This window comes from Perna viridis, chromosome 12, assembly GCF_037379345.1.
Source record: "Perna viridis isolate PV_CMFRI_1.1 ecotype Kerala chromosome 12, ASM3737934v1, whole genome shotgun sequence".
Taxonomy (NCBI): domain Eukaryota; kingdom Metazoa; phylum Mollusca; class Bivalvia; order Mytilida; family Mytilidae; genus Perna; species Perna viridis.
This window is the reverse complement of record NC_142456.1, coordinates 22628149-22653427: the sequence shown is the minus strand read 5'-3', so window position 1 is coordinate 22653427 and position 25279 is coordinate 22628149. Positions and strand designations below refer to the sequence as shown.

The window sequence follows — 25279 nt, the reverse complement described above, 5'->3', positions numbered from 1 at the left end:
GAAATAGAAGATGTTGAAAGGTTCTCTGAATACATAGTGTGTCATATAGTATTTTGATAAAACTTAAATTGAATTGTCACCTTTTGTGTGATCATTGAGTGATGTAAACTTAATCTTACTTAATTCCTAAATTTTATGTTTTTTGAGAATTGCATTTTAAGGGCTCAAGTGAAAATGTTTAAAGACCAAAATCAGAAGAAGGTCAGGAATATATTGGATTGGATAAAATAGGGAATATTTAGAAATAAAAATTAACAATGTTTTTATTTAAGGAGGTAGACCTAGGGTAAGGGACACAACCCTTACAAATCATTGGACAGTTTGTAATTAGCATTTTACATCAATCTCATCTAAGCATCAAAGTAACTTGGACTGATTTCATTCCGTTTCCATTGAAAGCTTGATAGGCTTTGGTGAAGTTGAATATGATACAAACATATCATTGATTTCAATAGTTATGTTCCTTATCCATTGGGGATACAAATTGATTCTTATATTCAATAATTTGTAATTTGAAATATCCCTAATGTAATGAAGAAATACACTTTTAAATGACATGTATTTTACCTCTGAAATTGGAGCTGGATTGTAATGTTAAGAAAAAAAGCTAAAAGATTGACAAACTAATTGAAATGTTCTTACTGCTGTTGTTTTTATGATTAGTTTTTGAGAATGTCAGAAATTTAATACTATAATTTTTTAAATCTAAGGAAAGAAATCATTATGAAATCGAATTACTATTAAAATTAGTTTAATTTTTGTACCACATTGTACTAAAGATTTGTTGTGTCTGCAAAAATTAATTTTGCATAGTTCGCTGGTTGTCTGAATGACAAAATTTGGACATTTTTCAAGTACTTGGTATTATTAATGTATACTAACCAGAAAAGTCTATACTATAAGTTCTATCAGGGATTATTTCCAAAAAATATGAATATTCGTGAGCTTATATTTAATATGCACCATTGTAATATATACCTATTAAATTTCTGGCACTGACGTTCTTAACAGATAAATTTTATGTCTTCAGGTCTTCCAGTCTTTACAAATTTTGTTGTACATATAGTTAATCACACATGCATTGAACAATGGATTACAAAAGATTTAATTAATTGGCAAGATTTATGTCATGTGAAGAACTAGTTTTCAACACCTATTGTAGATCGTAGATCCCATTGTAAGACGTGATCTATAGGGAGACTGTGTTTTAGTCTTTTTCTATCAGTTGGCAAACAGTTGCATAATATACAGTTTAGAATTATGGTTTTGTTTTTGTCAAATATTAAAATAATCTGTGTATTTATCATAGATTGAGAACTAAGACACACAACAATGGAAGTAATATATAGACCTGTTTAAAATTCTTTATTTTGTATTCACTGCTGCTTCACTCCAGGAAAATTTTTGGTGTGATGCAGATATTTTGGTTACATCAATTCTAAATGAAGTTTTGTGAGCTTAAGTCTGTGAAAAATTCTACTGAATGTGACATTATTATGTATTTCTGCCATAGTTTTGCTACAAACATTAAGTAACAAGTAATATTTAGACATTTACAGAATTTTCATGTAAGTCCCTGCTGCTCATATATTTTAGTCGAAAATCAGTTCCTATGATCAAGCAATATTTCATTTATTTGACAAATTCTTTCTATTTCATTTAATTTGGCAAACATGACAACTTTAAGAAGGTGTTCAACTATGATAATCTTAGATTTATGACCATTAATTAGATTAGAAGCAGAGATTGCATTTGAATTGGTCATTAAAAACCATTTCTATCTTTCTATATCTATATTTATTTACATGACTTTTCACTTGGTTTGATAAGTAACCCTTAAATGACTCTGTCAAGTGGTCAGTGTTGATTTTGTATGGTGGACGTGTTTAGAGTGCCATCATTCAGGTTGGGTTTGTCAACAGATTTATACACAGCAGGCTACAAAGTCTATTTAGTTTCGACACTTTCGAAGTAGGAGGAATTCCTTAAGTAGGGATTTAAAGCCAAAACTGATGTAAATGTGGTTCTGGACACCCTGTATTTAAATAATTTTACTTGAATATGCAATGAAATATATAGGCATGGGAACATATGGTGCCCTCTTGTATCTTTCATGTATAGTAACCTTGGCATTATTACTCAGTGGTTCAAATTAGCTTTAAAGAGTGAAAGGTCAAGGACTTTTTAAAATTTTAAATCAGAGATTCACTTGAGATAGTTGAAAGTTCCTTAATAAAGGGTCAATGTAAAAGATTAAAGATCAGAACCTTGGTAAATTCAAAGGTCCTGATTCAGAAATAAAGGGTCCCGGACCTCAGACCACTACTTATATTGATTTGAACTCCCATTGTCTCTTTATCTTATTGGTATTTACACCGGTCTACAAACCTATTTATTCTAATGTTTCATACTTTTATCCATGGCTTTGTACTTCCTTCTAATAAATTTAAGAACTATAGAATTTTTGAAGAAGAGGAACCATACCAAATTTAAGGCCTGTTTCCAATGTTATAATAGTATGTTTCTGACTTGTTTGGACTTGTATGAGCACTTCAATGACACTGACCACATTTTAGACCATTAAAGACAGAATATTAGATGATAAGTGTATACTTAGGCTAATTCATTCCTTGGTCGACCCTTGTTACCAAGTACTGGATTGTTGAAGATAGGAAATATATGAATTTACTTTGTCAATTTTGACAATTGGAAATCCACTAAAAATTCCACCAAGTTACCCATTGAAGTTAGTTACAAAGTGTTTGGTCTCATTTTTTTATATTTTTGTGAATGGGCTTTCAAGATTTTGACACGATTATACTTATAAAGTAAGTTTACCTGCTGAACTACAATTGCACAATGGTATATGTACAATGTACTGTATTGCCAAAAAATATACAGTTACTTTGAAATATGTGTTATGCAATTTATTACCCGTAATTTCAATAACTTGGTGTTTCCTAAGTTTTCTTTCTGTCATGTGACTTATAGAAGTATACATGTATGTCAGTATGATAAAAAGATCTTTGCAGAAGACTTAAGAAGTTGACATAAATTATGTCAGATCCTGTTTGCTGTTTGCAAATAAAATATCTTTAAACAACGAACAGTTTGTGATGTATACTGGTAGAATATATCAAATTGACACAGATTTATATTTGTTTGCTAAGCTACCAACAAGAAGGTTGTAGATGTCAAATTACATTGTACTTATATCTAGGAGATGCAATAGAGTGCACCTTTTCTCAGAAAAAAAGTTACAGAAGTGTCTTTCATTTCACTAAGTATCGAATAAGTAGTATATTGAATGGGTATGACCTGTTATATAATTCCATTTCATAGTAAGGTGGAAATTGCAAGGTAAATATAGGAATAGGGTACATATCTCAATGTATTATAGAAGGTTGTATATTTTGATTGAATCTATTAAGCTTAAGGATTTGCCTTCTGAAATTTTGATTGAGTTATAGTGACTGCAATTCCATTTTAGAGTAAAGTGAAACCCATCTAAACCAAACACATTCTGGACTTATCAATTTGCTCATTTAAGGAGGTAGACTCTTTCAAATCATTTGAATGTTTGTATTCAGCATTCGACATCAGTCTCATGTAAGCATCTAAGTAACTTAGATTGATTTCATTCTGCTTCAAATGAAAGCTTGATAGGCTTTGGTGAAATTGAATATTATACAAACATATCACTGATTTCAAGAGTTATGTCCCTTACCCAAGGTCTACCTCCTGAAGATAGGTATTTTGATTACCTCAGTTAAAAAATATTTAAACCTATAGGAAGGGACTTCAAAAAGTAAATCTCCTGATTTAGAGAGGTTTTGGTTTATTCAGGGTTTGGTTTATACAAGTTTCACTGTTTCAAAGGTAATAAGACTGTATCAGTTACTGAAAGATTCAACCTATAGCATGCAGTTCTGCAATGCTGTTGATGATTTCCTGAATAGGAAATTGGGCTATTGCAGAGGTAATCACAGTCCTTTCCTTCAAAATTCTCAATGATTAGCTTAGCTTGAATAATAGAAGACTGTATATGATTCAACTAGCCTGAAACAAGAAAAGTACACATCATTTTACTAGCCCTAGTCTTGGGCTAGTGGCTAAAGGTGAGCACTGGGCCACAGATTAAACCAACAGATACAAGTTATAAAAAAATATGATTTAATTTTAATTAAGAACTTATTAATTGGACCAAGAACTTAGTCTTTGAAGTCATTATTTTTTTTTTTCAATAACAAGTGCCAATTTGTGCTTGTCAACAAATTGTTTGTGCCTTTGACAGAAACGTCAAGTCTTTGATAAGTTTTATTTACCAGTTTGACTTCAATAAAGATGTAATATAGATACCCTTATACCCAAAGTCAGAACTGTTGATGGCTTCTTATTGATAATTGGTCTCTTATATCCCCTCCACCTATTGTGTATTGCCTATCACACCTGATATCTACCTGTGAATTGTCACAGGTGAGTGTCATTAAAGTCTCTTGAGAGTTTGTAACAATATCGGGTGCAGCAGGATTCAAAGAAAATTTTAAATATTTTAAACTGCATTTTTTCTTTCGATATTTAATTTCTGTTAAGTGGTTTAAGTGTATTCAGAAGATGGTGTAGGAATTAAGAAGCTTTGATTTGAACTGGGCCTGAGTGCTATAGAAAACTGGATTTAAATCATGAATTTGCAAGATTAAAGGATTAAAGTTATCAGAAGGTTTTCTGTGGGAATTTTTTTCGAGCTGGAGACATGGATGGAAATGACACGCCTGATACACAAGACTTAGTCTCAGAAAGTGATGCTACTAGTCAGAGTGAGGCTCCACCAGCTGGCTTTGTCAAATCCAAGGTTCAAAAAGTTAGTGTTTGTAATCATTACAGAGTATTTATTCAGTCTGTAAGCTTATTATAGGTTATTGTATACATTCTGCTGACTAAACGCTTTTCTATTGAATGTGACAGCAAGCTGACCTTAATTTTAGTAAATAAAGGTAATTTGGACTTGTTAGATAAAAAGGTCCTGACTTTCTGCTCCAGAAATTGTCATTTCTGTAGATTTAATTTGCATTTAGTTCTATTGTCTCATTATCCATTTGTTATATCAAAATTTTTGATTTAGAAAAAAAATTGTGAATGAAATATGATGCTTTATTTACATGTGCTTTGAAACTTTGTTCCAAGGCATTGAAGTTTTAAAGAAAAGTTGCAACATGTGCTTTACTGAAAAGTTTTACATGTTAAACATTACATTTCAACAATTTAACAAAAGACTACAGTGTAAAACCAAAGTCATTGACTTAAATTTTGACTCTAATTACTCAACTTTGAAATGGCCTCTGACAATAAGTGCCAAGTTATCTCCCTTTGTGAGGAAATAAATTACTATTTCTTTTTAAAAGGGTTCTGTTTGACACTCAAAGTATAATTTTTTAAAACATTTGTAACTGTTGAATGACATTCATAATTTCACCATTTGTTAGGGTTTGTAATTATTGATTATTTTCGAATAGTTTGAAAGCTAGGCAATTATGAAAACCTTAAAAACAGAAAACTGTCAAACGAGTTGTTTTGCGGAGGCTTTGAATGTGTTTGGATCCGTTTGTTTACTTTTTTGATATTTCTGAGTAAGTAGATTGGTTTTCATTTTTATGGTCACGAAATTTAACATACATTGTCATGTAGGAAATTAAATATTTTGTATGTATATGGAGATCCAGGAAGTTGAACTTGCAAGCTTGTGACAAAAAATATAAGATTTCTAAAATTGTTAAATTAAGCAAGCTAAATATCATTCTTTACCATCATGTATATGTACATTTATATTTTTGAATGCATAAAAGATTTTATTCATTTTGTTTGTGAACAAGCTTTAAGATTAAGTCACATAGTGAAATGAATTTTGTTCTATTCATCTGATGTAAAGCTTATAAGACAGGTCCGAAAATATATTATTTTAGCTATCTACATATATTTTTACATTTTGGAAGTTTATTTACATTAACCTTTCGGTGCATACTATGGTTCCTGCTACAAAGAAAAGTATTTCATGCCAGTGACCTCTTATTAGTCAGATTGTAAAATTCTGAATCATGTAAGATTCCCTTAACTTTTCAAGGTTTTCCTTTCATGTAGCTAAGCAATTACACTAGAGTACATTTAGGAAATACATGTGTATACAATTTGGCTAATTAATAGCTAATTTAACTTTGACCCTGCCTACTTTCCTAATGGAATTAACTTTTTATGGTCTTTCGTGCTAATCTCATGGATAGGTAAACTATATTGTATTTTAAGTTTTAAACCACTTAAATTGATTTTTGATACTTTTTAGGGGTGCCCACTGTTAGTAAGGCAATTGAAATTTCTTTATGAGTTAAAAATTTTTATAATTCCTTAATCCTATCATGAGGTAAAGAACCAGGTGGGCAATGCATAACTTGGTAAATTGCATAGTTGACTAATTTTTTTTTTAAATGTTTTAATCATACTTAAAGAATTAAATTGAAATTAATTTTACCATTTGATTTTCATTAGGTTAATATAAGGTAAGACTTCCTATTTCACTTTTGTCCCATGTTTATCATTTGTTACATTTCATTGATAGACCTTTTACGCAAAGGTATCAAACTCATTTGAACTTAAAGGTTGAAGGTCAAAAGACAATTAACATCTTCAATAAGATAACTTAAGTAGGATTTACTAATTTACTCAAAATATAGATTTTACCATTTGTTTTCTCATAATTTTCCTTCAGGGTTGTGTTGAACTAAATGTACTGGAAGGCTACGTAGGTCAAATGTCAAGGAGCATTTGTTTTTTTTTTGTAAAAGCTATATCTTTGTCAATGACAGTAATAAGATGTATAAAGGTTAAAATGTAGCATTATGTTATCATGTATAGCAGATAAATATCATTTTGATCCATCAGATCTTAGATAACTTCCTGTACATATTTGTATTGGTGAACAACAGAGTTGATATGTTTGATGTTACCATCAGTCAGATAGACCTGTTCTATACTATTTAGAACCAGTATTTACCAGCATGTCTTCTCTGAAACTGCAGAATGGGAAAAAAATATAAAATAAAACATGAATGAAACAACTTTATTCATTTATACACAAAAGCTGCATTATTTTACTTCCTGGAAAATCATGCATTTATAATTATTTCAAAGAATAGTTGCTGTATAATTTTATGCTTTAATTGATTTCAATGCTTCTCAGTATTTCATGCCATGGTAAGGCATTTATTCAATATTAGTTATGATTACCAGGTATATTATTTCTTGATGAATGATAAGTGAACAATGTTCAAACACCTTAATAATTTCAATATTCAGCTAAGAATGAAAGTGTATGATCGCTATAGTTGTTTTTTAAGATGATTTTGTTTCATATGTAATGACACAAACAATCTTGGTTCTATGGAGATGTATCTTGCATCAAGTGAGTTCGTTTTAATTACTTTCTTCTTGAAAAAGTTGAAACAATAAATTTTTGTTTTTCATGGAACTTCAGATAATATGGTGTTTTTTTTCTGTTATTATCTAGAAATATCAATGTTAAATGTTTCTCAACAAATGGCGTATATATGACACACTTATGAAAACTCAGCAACTTGTGTTAGAATTGATTCTAAGCCATTGCATAAGAGAGCTAGTTTTGAAATGACCCACCTGCTGTATTGTTTAAAGGGCTTTTGTTTCTTTCAATTTTGCTTCTAGAAGAATTACATAAGGGTACCTAAAACTTATTGTAGTCAAAAATGGGCTTCATAAAAAAATCATTTAAGGGTTCTTGACCTAATTAGTAATGGAAATCTGATAAGTTGGCCAATGTTTCTAATTCTAAAGTCAGTTCCTCTCTTCAGTATCCAGCTAGAATGCATAGATGTCTTGGGACATTTTCTTTCAAACAGGTAAAAATTCAGTTGTATTCTTAATTTCTGATAAATATTATGTATAAACTCTGCTTGTGAGTTATATGGTATACATTTTTGATATTTAAATCTTTCATTTCAATTTTTATAAATGTATGCTAAATAGTATTTGTTATTCATTCTTAAAGACAAACATCAGTGCCCTATTCAATAGTTTCACCAATTTACTCCATATCTAAAATTGGAAAATAATGTAATGAATTTTAAAATCAATAGATTCCTTTGAGTAAATATTTTAAGTAGATAATATTCCTCTGTGACAGACACGTTTATGTTTAAATCTAATTATAATTTCGACCAACACAAGTATTGACGTGGGGTAAAAAATAATGGTTTCTCACTGTTTTTGGCTGAAACACATTCAGTCACTTGATAACCTGGAAGTGTTGTTCCTTACCAAACATCTCATATAGTCATACATGTAGATAGGCTTGTGCTTGTTACTGTTTAACGTGTAAGTACTGTAAAAACTTTTTTCTATATGTTAAGAAACAGTTTCTAAGCTTTCATAATGATTAAACTTGCAAGCAGTTGACAGAACTACTGTGAAAGTAATATTGTTCCTGGGGTACCAATTTTTGTGGTTTTCCTGGGTTTGGTAAACCATGAAATTTGGTTTCCAACAAAAGAAAATATCCTATTTGTGTGTTTCATAGAGATTCAAATTCACGAATTCTAGAATCCATAAACATATTTTTTCCCTTAACCACAACAATTGGTACCTTCACAGTATTAGCCTTTAATAGGAGAAATAACTCTTTTGTAAGTGGTTGAATATGCTTCAGCATCTATGCTTTAGATGTTACATGAATTTCTAAGATGGTATGCAGTATTGCACCATGAATATTACACAAAAATGGTACATTTTAGAAACAAAGGATAATGTTACTGTATAGAATTTTTAAAATTGATAGCTTAATTTGTGAAATTAATTGTTTTGTTGCATGATAAGGAGCAGTAGCATTCAAGAATAGATGAAGATAGAGATGAGAAAGAGCAGACAGCTGAGAATTTTTTTTTGAAATATTGTATACCTTTGACCTTTTGTGGAGTAGTTGATGAGTATGCATGATATTTACTGCCTTAAAGTAGGGCTTAAGGTAGAACAAACAAATTTTCTGGCAAAAGTGGATTTTAAGCATGCTCATTGACTCATAACTCTGTGGTTCATACCCAAATCTGAATCAGAATAGGTGAAAATTAGGGATATGTTTAAGAATACCAGTTCTTCTTTTATTTTGTTACCTATTATGGTACCTTATCGTAAATCGTTTCGTCATTTTTACACCTTTGCCGTTGTAAAAATATACTGGTAATTATCAACCGATTAAGATTTTTGCTTCAGTAGTTTTAGTGTATTGTATGTGATTATTGATTAAAACCTTTTTATTAAATTAGTTTTGGTCATAGATTTGAAATCATTCATATATACTGTGCACATAAGCTTTACTTTAAACCAATTTGTTCAGCATTGTTTGAAGTCGGTAGACCAAAGAATGACAACGAGGCATTATTTCACAGACTTTCTCCTCTGTAGAGGTCAAATTCTTAGTGGAAATTTTATATGCTTACTAAAGTACTATGGTAGCTCCTTGGCATGCATACAGTTGTAAAATAAAAATGTAGAAAATTGTTTTATAGTATGTTATGAAAGCATGATAAATCTTAGCAAAAATCAATTGGTGATGTATTGGTTTTATGTGACCAAATTTTTTGGATTATTTAAACATTTTAAGCAGTCAGTAAATATTGAAATTGCATGCACCAAATGTTTGCGGCTGTTATTGACATAACTTTCTACTAATTTGCAAATTTTGCTCTTCAATGTTTGCTTTCTTGTTACCAGATTTACTGGTAGTTGATTGTACAATAAATTAAATCTCTCTAGGACCGCAAAGTTCTGTTTGTACAATGCAGGACAAACTGCAGATCTCTCTATAAACAGCCTCAGGCTTGATCAGGAAGTCACTTTGTGCATTGTTTTGCTTTGCGTCATTTCTGCAGATTAAGTATTTTTTATTGTATTAATCTGTGGTGTATAAATTAAAATAACCTGTTAATTCTTATTTAAATACTTTTTTTTTCATGTGAATGTATATTACGATCTTATCAGTTAAGATTTAATCACACGGGTAGAAAACTTAATTTTTCCAGTATATTTAAAATTAAAAGGTGGTGGTTTGATTTGATTGTAACAGAACCTGTGCGTCATTTATGACTGGATAATTTCCATCTGAGGCTCCAAGAAAGAAACCATTGTTTTTATCCTTGTAGGCAAGTCTTTTTGTGTTTGCACTTGTTACTTGTTTTTTCTTAGTGTATTTTGTTTTTTGGTTTTTTTTTTCATAACTGCATATTATAATTTTGTACACTACGCTGAAGTATTGAATGGTTTATTTACACTTTGCTATAATTTAAACATGGATACTGACAAGGAAATGGAATCTGTAACATCATCTTCATTGTATTATAAGAGATCTGTCACAGTAAGGAAAATGTTGGGTTTTTTTTTATTCATTCGATAAAAGAATTGATTTTTTTTAAATATTGCTGATGTTGATTTTTGAATTAGAATTCTGTTGGGATATTTGCTTGACTAAACATATAGTGTTTAAAGGTTTTTTTTTCGATTGAACTTTTATGATTTCTTCCATTTGTATATGGGGAATGGCCATTTTCTCTTACAACAACTGATGTAATTTAGATAAGACTCGTCTGACAAAAACCCTAATATTAATTAGATTGATTTTTGTAAGCATAAGCATGTATTTTTCTTTCAGTTTAAAAGTTGTTTTTGTTTTGCTTGGATTGTTATGTTTTATCTCACCATGTTATTGCACTATTTATATTTTGCTATTACCTGATAACAAAAAGGTGTACATGAAAAGGCAAAGATGCTTATCATTATATTTTCTGTATTTTTAGCTTGAACAGAGCTTGCGAGGAGAAAGCGGAGACTTTTCTGAAACACCAAGTAAGAACATAGTACAGCAGAATATTGAGTTACGTCGGAAGCTTGAAGAAGAACATCAGAGTTATAAACGTAAACTTCAGGCTTATCAGGACGGACAACAACGTCAGGCTCAACTTGTACAGAAACTTCAAGCCAAGGTATGTCTGACTGAGTGCTAGATTTATAAATAGATTTGGTGCTAATTGATGCAGTATTAGATAATGTCAGTGTCTTTATATTCTGTCCTTTGAAAGAACGTGAGAAAAAATGTTGAATGAACAGTAATTCCAAAGATTTCTGTAGATTTTTAAGGTGAAATGGATTAAGATCTGTTGTCGAAGGTAGCTTTACTCATGAAAAACAAATTTAATTATTTTTTATTGCAACTCTTTGCTCAAAATTTTTTAGCTCAAAACTCAGGTGAAAACACACTGTATAACCATGTATAATTTACCTAATCATATTTTGAAGAGTTAGTTTGAATGACTTATTTTGTAGTTAGACGTAAGCTTTTTATATACTGCTTCGTGAGTGAATCAAACTTGCTATTTTTCACACTTTGGTATCAGCCTTTGTCTCTAAAGGAGCTCTACTCATAAATTTGATACACATTTCTTCTCTAAAGAAACACACGAAAAGCTCAGTGGTGTTTCCTCTATTAGTTTATTTTGCAGAACAAAGGTTGTCAAAGTCCGCCATTTTCAAAACCTCTTGTAATGTATGAATGAAATTTTGCAACAGAATTCTCATAGCATTGATAAATCAGTTTTTAAATAGGGTTGTTTTAGTGTAAATATTTAATTCTGTACCTTAATATAATCATAGTATTAAAAATGTACATAAGATTTGACAAGGTCAGTGCACCCTTACCTTCTATTAACCACACAGGGGCAGCATGTATCTAGATTAGGAATTTTGTAACTAGATTTACATATTGATATATTTCTAATCAAACCTTTGGCCTTATAGAATATGCAATGATTAATTTAAATTAAATGTGTAAGAAGTTCTACAGGAGAAATTTATTAAGAATATTTAGTATCTCAGTACCGGTAAGTACTTTTAAGAAATGGTTTATTTACATAGTTTATGTTGAAGTCTTGCTTTGAAATTTGTTTATTGTAATGCCCCCCTCCTCAAAGTGACGAATCCATATTGTTCCACACGTGTTTTATTATTCTCTTTTAGTGAAATGTTCTTACTTTAATCTGATGGAGATTTTAACTTTCAGCTTTTACAATACAAGAAAAAATGTACTGATTACGAATCCAAGATACACACACAGTCATTTTCACAGGTAATTAGCATATTCATGATGTTTACACATTTGCATATTCATGAACTAATCATTTTGTCCCTATAATAGGTTCTGCAGTACAAGAAAAAGTGTGAAGAAATTGAGTTAGATAATAGCGACCTTAAAGCTCGTTATGACAATTTGAAGGTGGTAAGGAAGCGTGAACGAGTGGTTCTTTAGGTGGCAGGCTTTTCCACTTAGATTTAAAATGTTATTTTCATGTTAGCTGAGATTTTGTGGAAAATGTGGTTGAAATGATACCATATACAGAGAATGGAGGACTTGTTTAAGACCACATACACTTTGAAAATCTTTTGCTAATTTGAATTTCACATTTCTAGTATTTATGAGATTATCTTGTAAAATGCTTATCTTCAAACATTTCAAAAATCTTTCTCAATAGATGTGATTTAGCTTTTTGATTTTCAATTCCCTTAAAACCAGAAAGTTAATAATAATCTCATAGATACTCTTAGGTGGTCTCAGGAAAGCTGGTTAGATGTTTGCAGTCAGACCATTGTTTATTTCCATAACATTACAATATCTGAAATTTGCATTACGTAGACTGCAAACATTTGATCAGTGGAAAAAAATTCCTGCACTTTTTCAGCATGTTGAATTAATCCTTTTCCTTGTGAAGTCATCCAGTCTAAAGACTATGATAGATTTGTTCCTTCTCTAACCAATAACATTTAAACTGCTACTTTAGATATTAGGACTTCTGGTAATAAAACATTACAGGGTTTTATACCTCCTTCGTCACAAAATCCTACATCAAGTACATGTACACCATTTTATTGCCACTTCAGAGACATTGTACTTTACACATGTACTTTCTGCTGCCTTTGGTTGCTATACCAGAACACTCAGAGCTTTAAGTTGCTTCCCTACAAAACGGTCGTCTGCTTCTTATAATCATGAGATTTTTTTCTTTGCTGGCAGGATTTTAGGCCAAAAAATAATAGTCTTGTTTCCTACTATCATCAAGAAAGCAAAAGGATAGTTAGGGTGGCTGGACACAGACATATTATTTAATTTTAGGCCTTAAAGGAATATTATGAGAAGTACCAGTACTTGTAGTTCATGGGTATCAGCATTCCATGATTAAATGAAACTAGTATTTGATGGGTTTTTTAAAACTGTTGGTGTCTTATGAACATATTAGATTGCATTTTCTTTGCAATATCTTAATTTGTAGTTAAACTGACTCCAAAACACTCAAGAAAATTTACACCTCATGAACAATTCAACTTTCACAGTACTCTCTACCTTTGAAAGTTCATTTGTTTAAGAAATAAACTTAAATGCTAAGATACTATCTAAAATGCATAAAGAATTTGAACAGAGTTTCTATCTCAGACACCATTTGATTGTACCAAGATATACACTCATTTATGGAGTTGTAAATCATTCTTGACCCAAGTATCTTCAATCACTTTATTAAAAACCTACTTGAGTATGATATGTTAGGGGTAGATATAAAGTGGATATTGAACCTTACAGTAGTAGATTATTGTTCTCTGGCCCTTAGCATGTTCTCTATAATATGCTTAAGTTTTTTAATCAAATCTGCACATGTTGCATAAAATCAGATAAGAAAGATTATTTAAATCACTGCAGGAGAGATGCTATTGGAGATCATAGACTTACATACTAGATCCTGGTGTAAATAAACACATGAAAGACTAAGATAAATAGGCCTATATAAAACAGACTTATATAATTTATCTAATAATTTTTTTGGCTATTTTTCATAAACTTCTTAGAACCAAAATCATTTCAAGGTATAATTAGACACTTTATGTAGATTCAACTTCAGATATGTCTTTAATTATGGTATGAATTTCCCAGAATTGCTTCGTTTTTGCCCAGTTTTCATCTGGTAAGACATGAATTTGCACTCTGTTTTGATGAGGTTATTTTATTATGATACTTGTATATTGACTGCTACTTATAATCAGGCTTAGCATCATGAGAGTTTACTTGTAATATTTTTAACAAGCCTAAGATATTGTATTGCAAACTTTTTCCTTGTTTTAAGGTTTCTTGTCTAAGTCCCAGTGTTTGCTAGTTTCATTGTTTTCCACATGATTGTCAGCACCATAAAGAAATTGTATTGCATACTGCATACTTTTCCTTGTTTTGAAGTACAGTACTTACCAATTTCATTGTTCCCCCCATGTTTGTCAGTACCCACCAGAACTTTCCATATTAATACACTGCTTAACACTTCACAGAAAGCTTTTAGATATTGTGTGTCTGTTCACTTCTGTTGTGTGGTTTTCACTCTTTTTAAACATTAACCACTGTAGCATTATAGTCTAGAAAAAAAATAATTGAAGTTTTTTTTCTTCAAATTTTTGACCTATTTATATGTTAAATTTATTTAGATTAAAATGATGACTGTGCTTAATTGGTAGTTGTAAATATTAGTTTGATAGTCAAATTATTTAGAATTTACCCCAAAAATTCCTATTGATTTCTTCTATGTCTGTTTTTGTACCTCTGTGTGTACAGACTTCTTGACAACAAAGCATTTCTTCATTATGGCTCTTTTTGTGACCATACTTAAAAAGGCCCATTTTAAAATTTGTATGGCTTTAGGAATACCTACTCAAAGATTATGAAACACCATATATGCTAATGATTATGGTAATAATGTCCTTTTGTTATGCAAGAAAGTGGTCCATTGCTTCCTTCTTATCAACCTACGACACCCCAGTAGTGTCCTGAAATTTGAACCCATTTATTAATTTACTTATTAAATGCAGGTGCAGGTACTGATGGTTAAAAGTCATTCAGGTTAAATGGTCTATTGTTTAGAACTATGAGCTTCCTGTTTTGTCACACCTGCTGAAATGAAAGCAGGTCTTCCCCCGTAATATACAAGCATGTGCCTCTCGGTAGTTAAGGACTCCTTTAATTCCAAATGGATGATCACACTAAATGACCTTGTTTTCTACAAGTTGTGTCATGTAGAAACTTTGTATATTTGCTTTATTTACGAGGAAAAAATGATAAGAAATTTCAAGTTTAAAATGGTTTAAACCAATATAAAATTTAGTAAAAATCCAATTAATTGTTAATTTCATTTAATGCTCTTTGAAATTTGAAAATTTGTTTGTGTCCATGAAAAATTCCCTGTGATTCAAACAATTTCATTTTGATGTGTATTTTTCTAATAAAAACATCTATTGTCAGTTTTGTTGACTGACTTTAATGTCATTTTTGCCCATTAAGCACCAGCATTAAAAGATATTTACTCAAATAAAATTTGCTTAGCTTTAACTGATGAGAATTAATTTTGTTTATATTTTGTAAATATATAATTCTGTTTTCATTGTGTTGATTACAGTGATCGTATTTTATTGAACATCATCGGCAAGAATGTAGGCAGATTTACCTATAGAGGTTTTTTCTTTTTATCCCCATTAAAGACGGATTTGTCATGAAATTAAACATCTACGCTTGATATTACTTGAAAGATCCTCTCTGAATTGAATGAATGCATAATTGCACAATTTTGATAACATTTAATGTGCACCGTCAATTGAAATTAACGATATTATAATGTGCCAGACGAATGAGAATTGTAAATACATAAATGTAACAGGACTTATATGAGTGTGCCTCTAGAACTGTGATTCAACTTGTTTAGATTTTTGCTGTGTTGGTGAGCTTCCCTGTGAAAGTGCGAATGTTAAGATACTAAAATTAAAACTTAAAGTGGATTAGATTATCTCATTAATTGATACTCTCTGATAAGAGGATTAAAAATTGTGTCGTTATCTCACTTTTAAATTAAACTAGAGTTTGAAAAATGGCTGAATCTTCAGAGAATAATGTTGTATCAGAAAGATTAAATGATTATAGGATACGTAAAACTTACAGTGCACATACAACTCTCCGTCGTAATAAATCATACAAGGTAGGGAATGTAGAGTAGAATGAGTAAGATAGAAAGAAAAAACGAATTAAAGTAAAAGGAAGCTTAAGACTTGAATTGTTTACTTGTTTACCCATGAATAATGCATAGGATTAAAAGTTGATCCCTACCCAATACTTTTGTAAAGGAGAAATCAGTAGTCATTTTCACATAGGAGTTTGTTCAACATCTTTTTAATGTAGTCAATAACACCATATTCAACAATCTCCAAGGTTTATCCTCAAAGCCCAATACATCTTTAGCTTATAATATTTCCTTTTTAAAGGAGATATACTTCAAATTTCTGATATCTTTGTAGTTACAAACCCAGCAAGAATCTTACCAGAAAGACAGCGATCGTCTCCGTCAAGAAGCAGAAAACAATATGGATCTTGAATCAGCTTTGATTAAGTTGGAAGAGGAACAGCAGAGGTATGAAATTCAAAATCTTTAGGTCTCATTTATGTTCCTTACAAGGGATATTAAGTAAGAAACTTGCCCAGTAAGGTACACATGCCACATTGTTCTAAACTTTGTATTAATGCTCTTCTTCGAAAAGTTTCAGGACAAACTGATTTAAAGTATGCATCAATCAACATTATTTGTCTGTCTGCCTGTTTGTATGGAATACCTTTGGTTTAATGGAAGATTTTTTTCAATGAAGATATAGCCATATTACAATGAATCTTGATATACTTGTATATCTTGGTGTGTTCTTTTTAAACATTATTATGGTTCCAGTTGTAAAGTGTAGATTGGGATGTTATTGTTCCAACATTGTTTTGTTATACTGTGAAAGTACTTTAATTCATGGATACTAATTGTTGTGGATTAGGCAAGAAGCACAAGTTCGTGGATTCTTGAATATGTGGTTCTGAGGTTTTCAGTATACACTTCGTAGGAAATCTCTTTTTTGTTGGGAATCAAATTTTGTTGTTTGGCCTACCCACGAAAACCATGAAAATTGGTCCACCTTGAACAATCATATTTTCACAGCAAATATGTGAGTAAGCAACAAAGCAGGGCATTATAACTGACATGGCATTTAAAGTACAAAAAATATATTCTGATAAAGTTGATACATTTAACTCTTTGTAAACAACAGTTTGGAGATATTTATTGCTTACATACAGTTAAAGTTTAGTTAAAACTATGTATGATAGACTTGAAAGCAAATTTTTAAGCAACAGTTACACGACAACGTCTGAGTCACATGGTTACTGTTAATACTATGTAACGAAACATGTACAGACAGAAATACCTACACAATGCTCCGATACAGTAAGCGTGTGATATTTGTAATTTAATAAGCCTTGTGTAATGGGATACAAGAAAACAAGAGTGGCTTAAATGGTTTTTAATGATCAAAAACAAATAACATTTGGAAAGCAAGGGAAATATTAATGAAGATGAAAGGTGAATAGGTTTTTAAGAAAAAATGTTTTTGATTAATAAATGATTTTTATGATTTTTTGTAATTTTAGCTTGTATGCATCAGTGTTCATGAGAATTTTCAATTATTTTATATTGAACTTTTAGCCAAATCTTCACAATTAATTAGAATTATTTAATGTATTTTTGAAAGAACATTAAGTTTTTGGTCAGCAAAGCATTTAATTTCTTTATCCTTTTGTACATAATTTTGTTGGCTTTGTCTAAATTTTTGGAACAGACAAAAATTCAAATTACTTTAAAAGTTTTTTTAAACACATACCAGATTCTTAAGTTGACAAAACTTAGATTCAAAATATTTATTGCTGAAAGATGCAAGTAGAAATCTGCATTAAATTTGATGCAAGATTTTTTCTTCCAAAATTCTCATGCATAGATTTGAACTTCTTATTTTAAAAAGCAACCACTTTCCTTTATTTCTATTATATCAGTGCCATCCTTCCTTCATTCTATCTGTCTATTTATACACAGTATACACCCATAGAGAAAGACATACTTTGGAATTCTGATCTTTATCCCTCTGCATTTTATAATAGTTTCAGAGTTATTGAGCTTTAAATGGTAAAAAGGGATAGATATAATGGGCTTCAGTTCAAAAGTTTTGACTGATGTTTTAGACTATAGAAGAACTGAGGACTATTCCAAAAATAAATGTAAAAGGGGGGGAGGCACTTTTTATTTGCCCCCACAATGCGTACAATTTTAATTGATTATTTTTTTTTCATTGTTAAGGGTTCCTATCTAAAATAACAACCACCCATCAAATTTTAAATGAGGTGCCTTCCTTTTCCCCCTCACAATTAATTCTGGAATAGCACTGACTAACTGACAGATGTAAAACTGTAAATAAGGCAGGAAAAATGGGCCTCAGTTCAGCAGTTTCGACTGATGAATCAGTCACTCATTCAACTATAGAAGGACTGAGTGACTGACTGATGTAAAACTGCTATTTTTCCTTTTACATTTATTGTAACCTTATTATTTCAGGAGTGCCAGCTTGGCCCATGTTAACGCCATGTTACGTGAGCAGTTGGATCAAGCAACGGCAGCCAACCAGTCTCTTACCAACGACATCCACAAGCTGACCAATGATTGGCAAAGAGCTAGAGAGGAACTAGAGGCCAAGGAAGCAGATTGGAGAGAGGAGGAACAGGTTAGAATGAGAATTCTCCTCCTCAATTCTTTCACTAATTTTGTTTGAGGCATTTTAAAAAATAATTTTAATCAGTGAATTTTTCTTTAAGTTTCAAATGCTAATTGCTCAAAGGTAATTTTGAAACTTTGCCTTTAGCTTGATTATTTTAGTTCTTTATTCCTTACTTTTGTTATTCATCTTTTAATGGTATGCATCATTGACAGAAGATCTTTTTATTTTTGCATATTGTTAACAATGTATATTTTGTTTCATATAACAGTCATTCAACGAATACTTCAGCAACGAGCATAGTCGTCTCCTCTCTTTGTGGCGGGAAGTAGTGGCTTTCCGTCGCAGTTTCGGTGAGTTGAAGACAGCAACAGAGCGTGACATGTCCCATCTACGTGCTGATGTCACCAAGGCATCCAGAAGCCTGAACTCTGCCTGTCTTAACCTGAGTGCTAACCAAAGAAGCTCAGACACACAACTTTCGGTTCTGCTTGATCGTGAGAAACAGGAGAGAATGTCCCTAGAAAGCCAGCTGAGAGATAAGAACAGGGAAATTGCTGAACTCCAATCTCGATATGATACCCATAGTGCTGAACTGAACTCTAAGTATGCATTTTGGAATAGATCTAATTTTAGAATTCCCATTTTTTTTTCTATTTTGTTGCTAATGTTAGTTCTCTTAAACTATTTTGATTTATTTACTTTGAAGCACAGTTTTTATCACCCATCTGTTTTGTCTAGGGTTTTAGACCACAACTCTTACTTTTTCTAAGTGATACTGACTTACAGCTGATTCTTTTACCATGTTTAGTATTGTAATTATGTACTAAAAGTACTTTTATGTTTTTGAAATAATTTTTGGACATTTGAGAGTCAGTAGAAAATTGTTAAACTTTCATAAAGTTCTGGGATCAGCTACTTACAAAATTTCTCTATTCAGTTTAGCTATCTTGCAAGTACATTTTAGATTCCTGATTTCATCTCTTGATTGTGTAGGTACTTATCACCTTTGCTCTTTCCATCCTGAGATTCTTTTCTACTTTACGTCAAACATCATAATAGACCATGTTTAATATATGTTTTGTAAAATAGTTTTCAGATACATTTAGGGAATACCCAGTACTATATATATTTTGTAAAACAATTTTCAGATACATTAATAGATAATATCCAGTACTATATATATTTTGTAAAACAATTTTCAGATACATTAATAGAGAATACTATGAATCAATAAGAGTAAACAACCAATCACGGTAAACAGGAACAATATACTACATTTACCCCTTTATATTTATGAGATATCATGCAGCTATGGTTCCCTCCAAAACCCTCTCACTGGTGAACGTAGCAAGTTTTAGATTCTGGGTATAGTTTGATTTTTCATCTATTTTTTTCTCAATTATGGGAGTGAAACCAAAAGTAATTAAGTACCAGTCCATATAAAATTCAGACACAGCTCATGGTAAAGTGATTCATGCTGTAGAAAAACCCATGGAACAAACAATGCTTTTTCGGTCTGCATATGCTTTATTTTTATGTGACAATAGTCCTTTCTGTAGTTAGATCTGTACTTTTGGGAAAACTGCACTTCAATCTCCCACTAAAACCAACCAAATCAAACCAAATCAAGAACTATAACTCTTTCAAAATGCCAATATCATGTACAATCTATATAAATTTTATCTCAAAAGCGCAACGTCCAAATGAAAAACTAAGACTAAAGTTTATGTGGTCTATAGCTGTTTCTGGACAAGATATAAAAGTGAATTTGGTGGGTTTTTGACATGCATGAATCACCTCCTGTCTGATTTTTATAAAGACTGCTACTTAATATTTGGAAAACAAGAAGACAACGCTGCTTGGCAACCTCTTTAACATCAACATTGACTCTGTCTGAGGACCAATATTTCTTTGTTAATTGTAGCCAAACCAAGTTATTGATGAAATTCATAGCTGCATGAGATCTCACTTTAATTACAAAAAATTGCACTTTTATGCTGGTAGTGGTCAGATTATATTAGGTTGCTTTAATCCTATATTATCATGTATTGTTTTCGTTCCAAAAGGGAATATTTAGCTATTGTTATGATACATTACAGAATACAATAAAAAGCATGCAGTTACAATATTATTATTTCTGAAAACTTTATTTTTTCAAAGAAAATGACTTAAACTTATTTCAGAACCCATTTTGCATTTAACAAACTTTTCAAGTTTTTTAGTTTCCTGAAATGAAAGAAAGTTTTCACATATTTTATACTGATAGTTATGGCATGTTAAAATTGAAAAAAATGCTTTCTTTTATTTCATTATGAAAATACAATTACTTCTTTTTAAATGCTTGTTTTTTCGTCAATTTCAGTGCAGTTTGATTCAGAGTCTCTACCTTTTAAGGTTCTTTGATTAGCTAAATGAAAACATGTATTTAGATTTGGTATTTTAGGCCAAGTTTTCAAATTTTGTCAAAAATCAGATTTAAATTTTTTTAAGTACTATGACGTCATTCATTCTATGTCAGAAACCTATGCTGTGAATTAAGCTTGAATTAAGTGTCCTTATGTGCCCTAAATGTTCAGGGGTTTCACTTTTGCAGTATTCATTTGTATCAAATAGAAAAAGCCTGAGATTAATTACTATCTCTGAAACAAAGATGGTTCTTTCTTATGTATTCAAACTTAAAAGTAATCATAGGGAGTGTTTGAAAGGCTTTAAAAATGTGTCTATTATCATCACTAGGGTAAATGAGTTGACTATGCTGAATGAGAAACTGAAGATACAGTTGGAGGAGAAAGACAAGTCTGTTGGCAACCTTCAGCGTAGTATCAATAACCTTGAGACCAGACTTGGAGAACAACGAAGCTTTGATATTCCAGAGAATGAAGCAGCTCGTCAGTATCGTGAGGAAACAGACACCATTCATGAGGCTCTGAGGAACATTGCTGAGGCAGTGATCAATGATGCTGATGAAGTTGATGCTGAAGGAAGATCAAGCTCTCCATATAGAGCAAGGTCAACCTCTCCATCTGCAAGGGCAAGGTCACCAATTCTGAGAAACAGATCAAAGTCTCCAGGTCCTAGGTCAAGATCACCAGCCTTTGCTGATGCAACATTCTCAGCTGTTCAGGCTGCTTTGAACAAGCGACAGCTTCAAGTGTCTGAGCTCCGAGCTAAGGTCATTGCTGGAAAGGACCACAATGGTCAGCTCAGGAAGAATTTAGATGATGCTGAGAATGAGAGACGTCGTCTGGAAATGCAGATTATCAACCTGAAAGAAGATTTAGATCTGGCGTGAGTTTGATATGGGGGAAACCAAAGTTTTCATAAGAATTTGTCATGATAACTTAATTAAATGACCTTCACTTCCTCCTACATGGATTTATTTGCATTTTACTTTTGTTATATGGAGAAAAAAACAAAAACAACATTCCATAAGAATAATTACCACAATTTAAAAATGTGAGTATTAAATTCAATCATATGTCAGTCACATTTTTTTAGCTGTGTTTCCAACGTTGAAAGCAGGTCTAGTTTTCCTGAAATAAAAGCATTGCAATTTACAGTTTTCCTTCCTTCAAAAATTTTGTACTTTCATTCATTGATTGGTGATTTTTTTACATATTTCACAGGAGAAGAGATAAGGATGATACATCTAGAGAGAGGGACAGACTAAGGAACTCTCTGTCCTTAACAGGCAGTGAGAAGTCACAGCTAGAGAAGGTCCGAATGGAAATGAATGAACAGATAGATGGACTCCAAATGGAGAATGAGAAACTCCAGGCAGCTAACACAGAGCTACAGAGGCAGAGGGACAACCTTGAGGATGAGAAGGAGGATATCACTAAGGACAAGGAGAGGCAATTGAAAGAAAATGATAGATGGTAGGTTGAAAGAGAGAAGTAACATGCTGATTACTCTGAGCAATAGGGAAAAACTCTTGGGCTCTGTAACTTGGCTTAGCTTTTCTCATTAATGGACTTCATGTTGAAATAAAGAGTTGATTGTTTCATAGATTATGGAGTATGTAAAGTAGACAATATTCAGACCTGTAGTCGATTTCATAAAAAAATCATAAGTGTAAAATCTGTCGTTATACTTTGATCTATCATGACATCATAACTTACGACCAATATTACGCTTAGGATGACTGCTGATTGAGTTCTGCTTTTAAGGTGATTTTTCAGATGTGGATTTTGTTGTTACAATTTTGTTTTTATGTGTATTCACTCTCTCTATAGCTTATTAGCCTGGTAAAACCTAGTCTGAATATTGTAACGTACATCACATAGGAGATTTTTTCTGCTAATGTTGTGTGTCCTGACACTGACATAAATTGACAAATATTGGGGTTTCTAAATAGATTCACTGCAAAAACGCACCTTTCAAGCAGGACAGGGCATGTATTTGGCAGACAAACCTCAAGTGAAATATAAGAAGGATTAATTACTACGTTTTGACATCAAGAGTTGTAGTTTTATGTAATATATTAACTGAAATTATATGTTTCTGAATAATGTATGATATTGCCTTTTGTTAGAATGAATGATTTTCTGTAGTATTTTAAAACATAAACCCACATGAAAATTAAATGGGTGTCCAAGCAAAAACCAGGCAGTGGTTGGCACATGACAAATTTTGTTTTCAAAAAAATTTCATCTATTTTATATCCCAAATGCATCCATTTTGAATGTTGAATGTTGCTTCTTGATAAACTGCAATGATTGAGGTGAAATGAATTACATAGGAAGCATTGAAATTCATTGACGAAGGGGAGATAACTCTTTAATTTGAGTAAAATTTGGTTGCTTTGTTAGGGAATTTTAGAATCATTTTCTGAGCCATCCTTCATTGATTCAAAACAAACTTTATACTTTTTGACATACATATGGTATATACATTAGATTGGAACAAAAAATTCAGTTCGATAAAATCTACCCTGTGCCACCCACATTATAAGATCTGCCTGATTTTTACATGGACTGTCTCTCAAAACTTAAAAGATGAAAGTTTTGTCAATGTAAAAAAGAATCAAAATACTTGCTATTCTACACTAAAATGGTAATAAATAGCTCTTTTGCAACTGTATTTTGTTACAGGGTTGTGACCTAGAACTATATATTTACATGTATAGTTTTCTACTGTTGCATGACACCTTTGTCATTGGGAGGCAGATTTATCATAGATTTAGACAGCAATATACATGTAACATCAAAATGAGATCTTGTCATGAGGAATCTGTCTTGACATGTGGAAACATTGAATGTGTTTAGTGAAAAACAAAGGATCTGTTTAGTTTTTTCTTCTGACTGGGAGAGAAGTTCAGACATGTTTTTATCATAAATTTAAGTGAAACTCTCTAATGATTCTGATCTGTAGATACAGTATGGCTTAATATAGCATTAAAGATTTGTGTCGCACCTAAAATCCTAGTAATTAACTATGAATACTAAATTGGAAATTTAAAAGATTAAGTAATCAGGTAGAGTCGATCAGTACTTTTTTCCTCCATTTACTGATTTAGCAAATTTTTGCAATGAATTTTTTATTTCTTCATGTTTCCAATTTACCCACTTTATAAACATTCCCTGACAAAGGGATGACAGGTACTTTTGCATTTGTTAATTACATATTTCATGAAACTGACTATAGATTCCCAAGAGAGTTAATTAGAGTGATAGTGGTATTTACATTGTCAGGTTTCCATTAATTATTCTTTTTCATGATTAATGGTTTAATTTACTAGGTCAATAAAGTATAAAAATGTATATGAAACCCAATTTGTTGTTAGGTATAAATTGGGATGAGTGGCAAGACAATGTATTAATGTAGACCTGGAATGAAAATAATACTATAAAAAGCACTACAAAATTAATAATTTTTCATTTCCACAGCTGGTTATATTTAGTTTTTATCTGTTAATTAACGATTTGATGTAAGAGCAAAAAATCAACAACAAAAAAGACCTAAAAGAAAAAAAATACCAAACAGAACTAACAAACTAGTAGATTGGAAAAAATGAAATGAAAGAAGAAAGAACTCAGTTATGGTTCACATTTCTGTTTTTCAAAAATACTGTATAAGTCTTAATTTTGGTGGTGTACTAATGTTTGCTATTTTTGCACTGAACTTGAAAGGGAGAAAAACAATACCGACAGGAGTAATTTTTAACACTATATAAGTCTTATCATTTTTTGAATACCTGGGAATATGTTCGCTTGACAGAATCAGTGAAAATTGGCAACAGGGAAAATTAGAATGTATACAGTAACAAAAGCTAGTTTAGTTTGTCATATATATATAAAGTTAAAAAACAAATGAAAAAAATAGCAGTAAATTTAATATCTAACCATATTGTATATTTTCCAGTCGTAGAGTCATCGACCAACTTGAACAGAAAGTCAGCAACATCAAAGAGGAGCTTGTAGGAACAAAAGAGGCTCTAAACAGGGCGCTCCTTGACAAGGAAGTTTTAGAACAACAGAAGTCTGAAGTCAGTAAGTAGTTTGATATAAAACTTCCTGTTACTATTTTTGGATTTCTGTTGTGTCGATCAGCATTTCTGTCA

General features: G+C 31.3%; 1 protein-coding gene across 11 annotated transcripts in view; it reads left to right on the top strand.

Moving 5' to 3' along the window:
* Nucleotides 1-25279, top strand: part of LOC148601718 (uncharacterized) — an 88074-nt gene that overhangs the window by 39493 nt on the left and 23302 nt on the right. For 5 of the 11 annotated variants that reach the window (XM_088554520.1, XM_088554518.1, XM_088554523.1 and 2 more), the window contains 8 exons: nucleotides 10869-11054; nucleotides 12263-12343; nucleotides 16438-16550; nucleotides 18558-18723; nucleotides 18986-19320; nucleotides 21454-22005; nucleotides 22344-22595; nucleotides 25081-25208. In XM_088554520.1, coding sequence (XP_088410646.1) covers nucleotides 10869-11054; nucleotides 12263-12343; nucleotides 16438-16550; nucleotides 18558-18723; nucleotides 18986-19320; nucleotides 21454-22005; nucleotides 22344-22595; nucleotides 25081-25208 — 1813 coding nt within the window. Of the gene's footprint in view, nucleotides 1-4557; nucleotides 4862-7390; nucleotides 7451-10280; nucleotides 10430-10868; nucleotides 11055-12127; nucleotides 12194-12262; nucleotides 12344-15840; nucleotides 16122-16437; nucleotides 16551-18557; nucleotides 18724-18985; nucleotides 19321-21453; nucleotides 22006-22343; nucleotides 22596-25080; nucleotides 25209-25279 lie in introns of those variants that run through there. The other 6 variants (XM_088554519.1, XM_088554522.1, XM_088554524.1 and 3 more) reach the window with 5 other exon arrangements.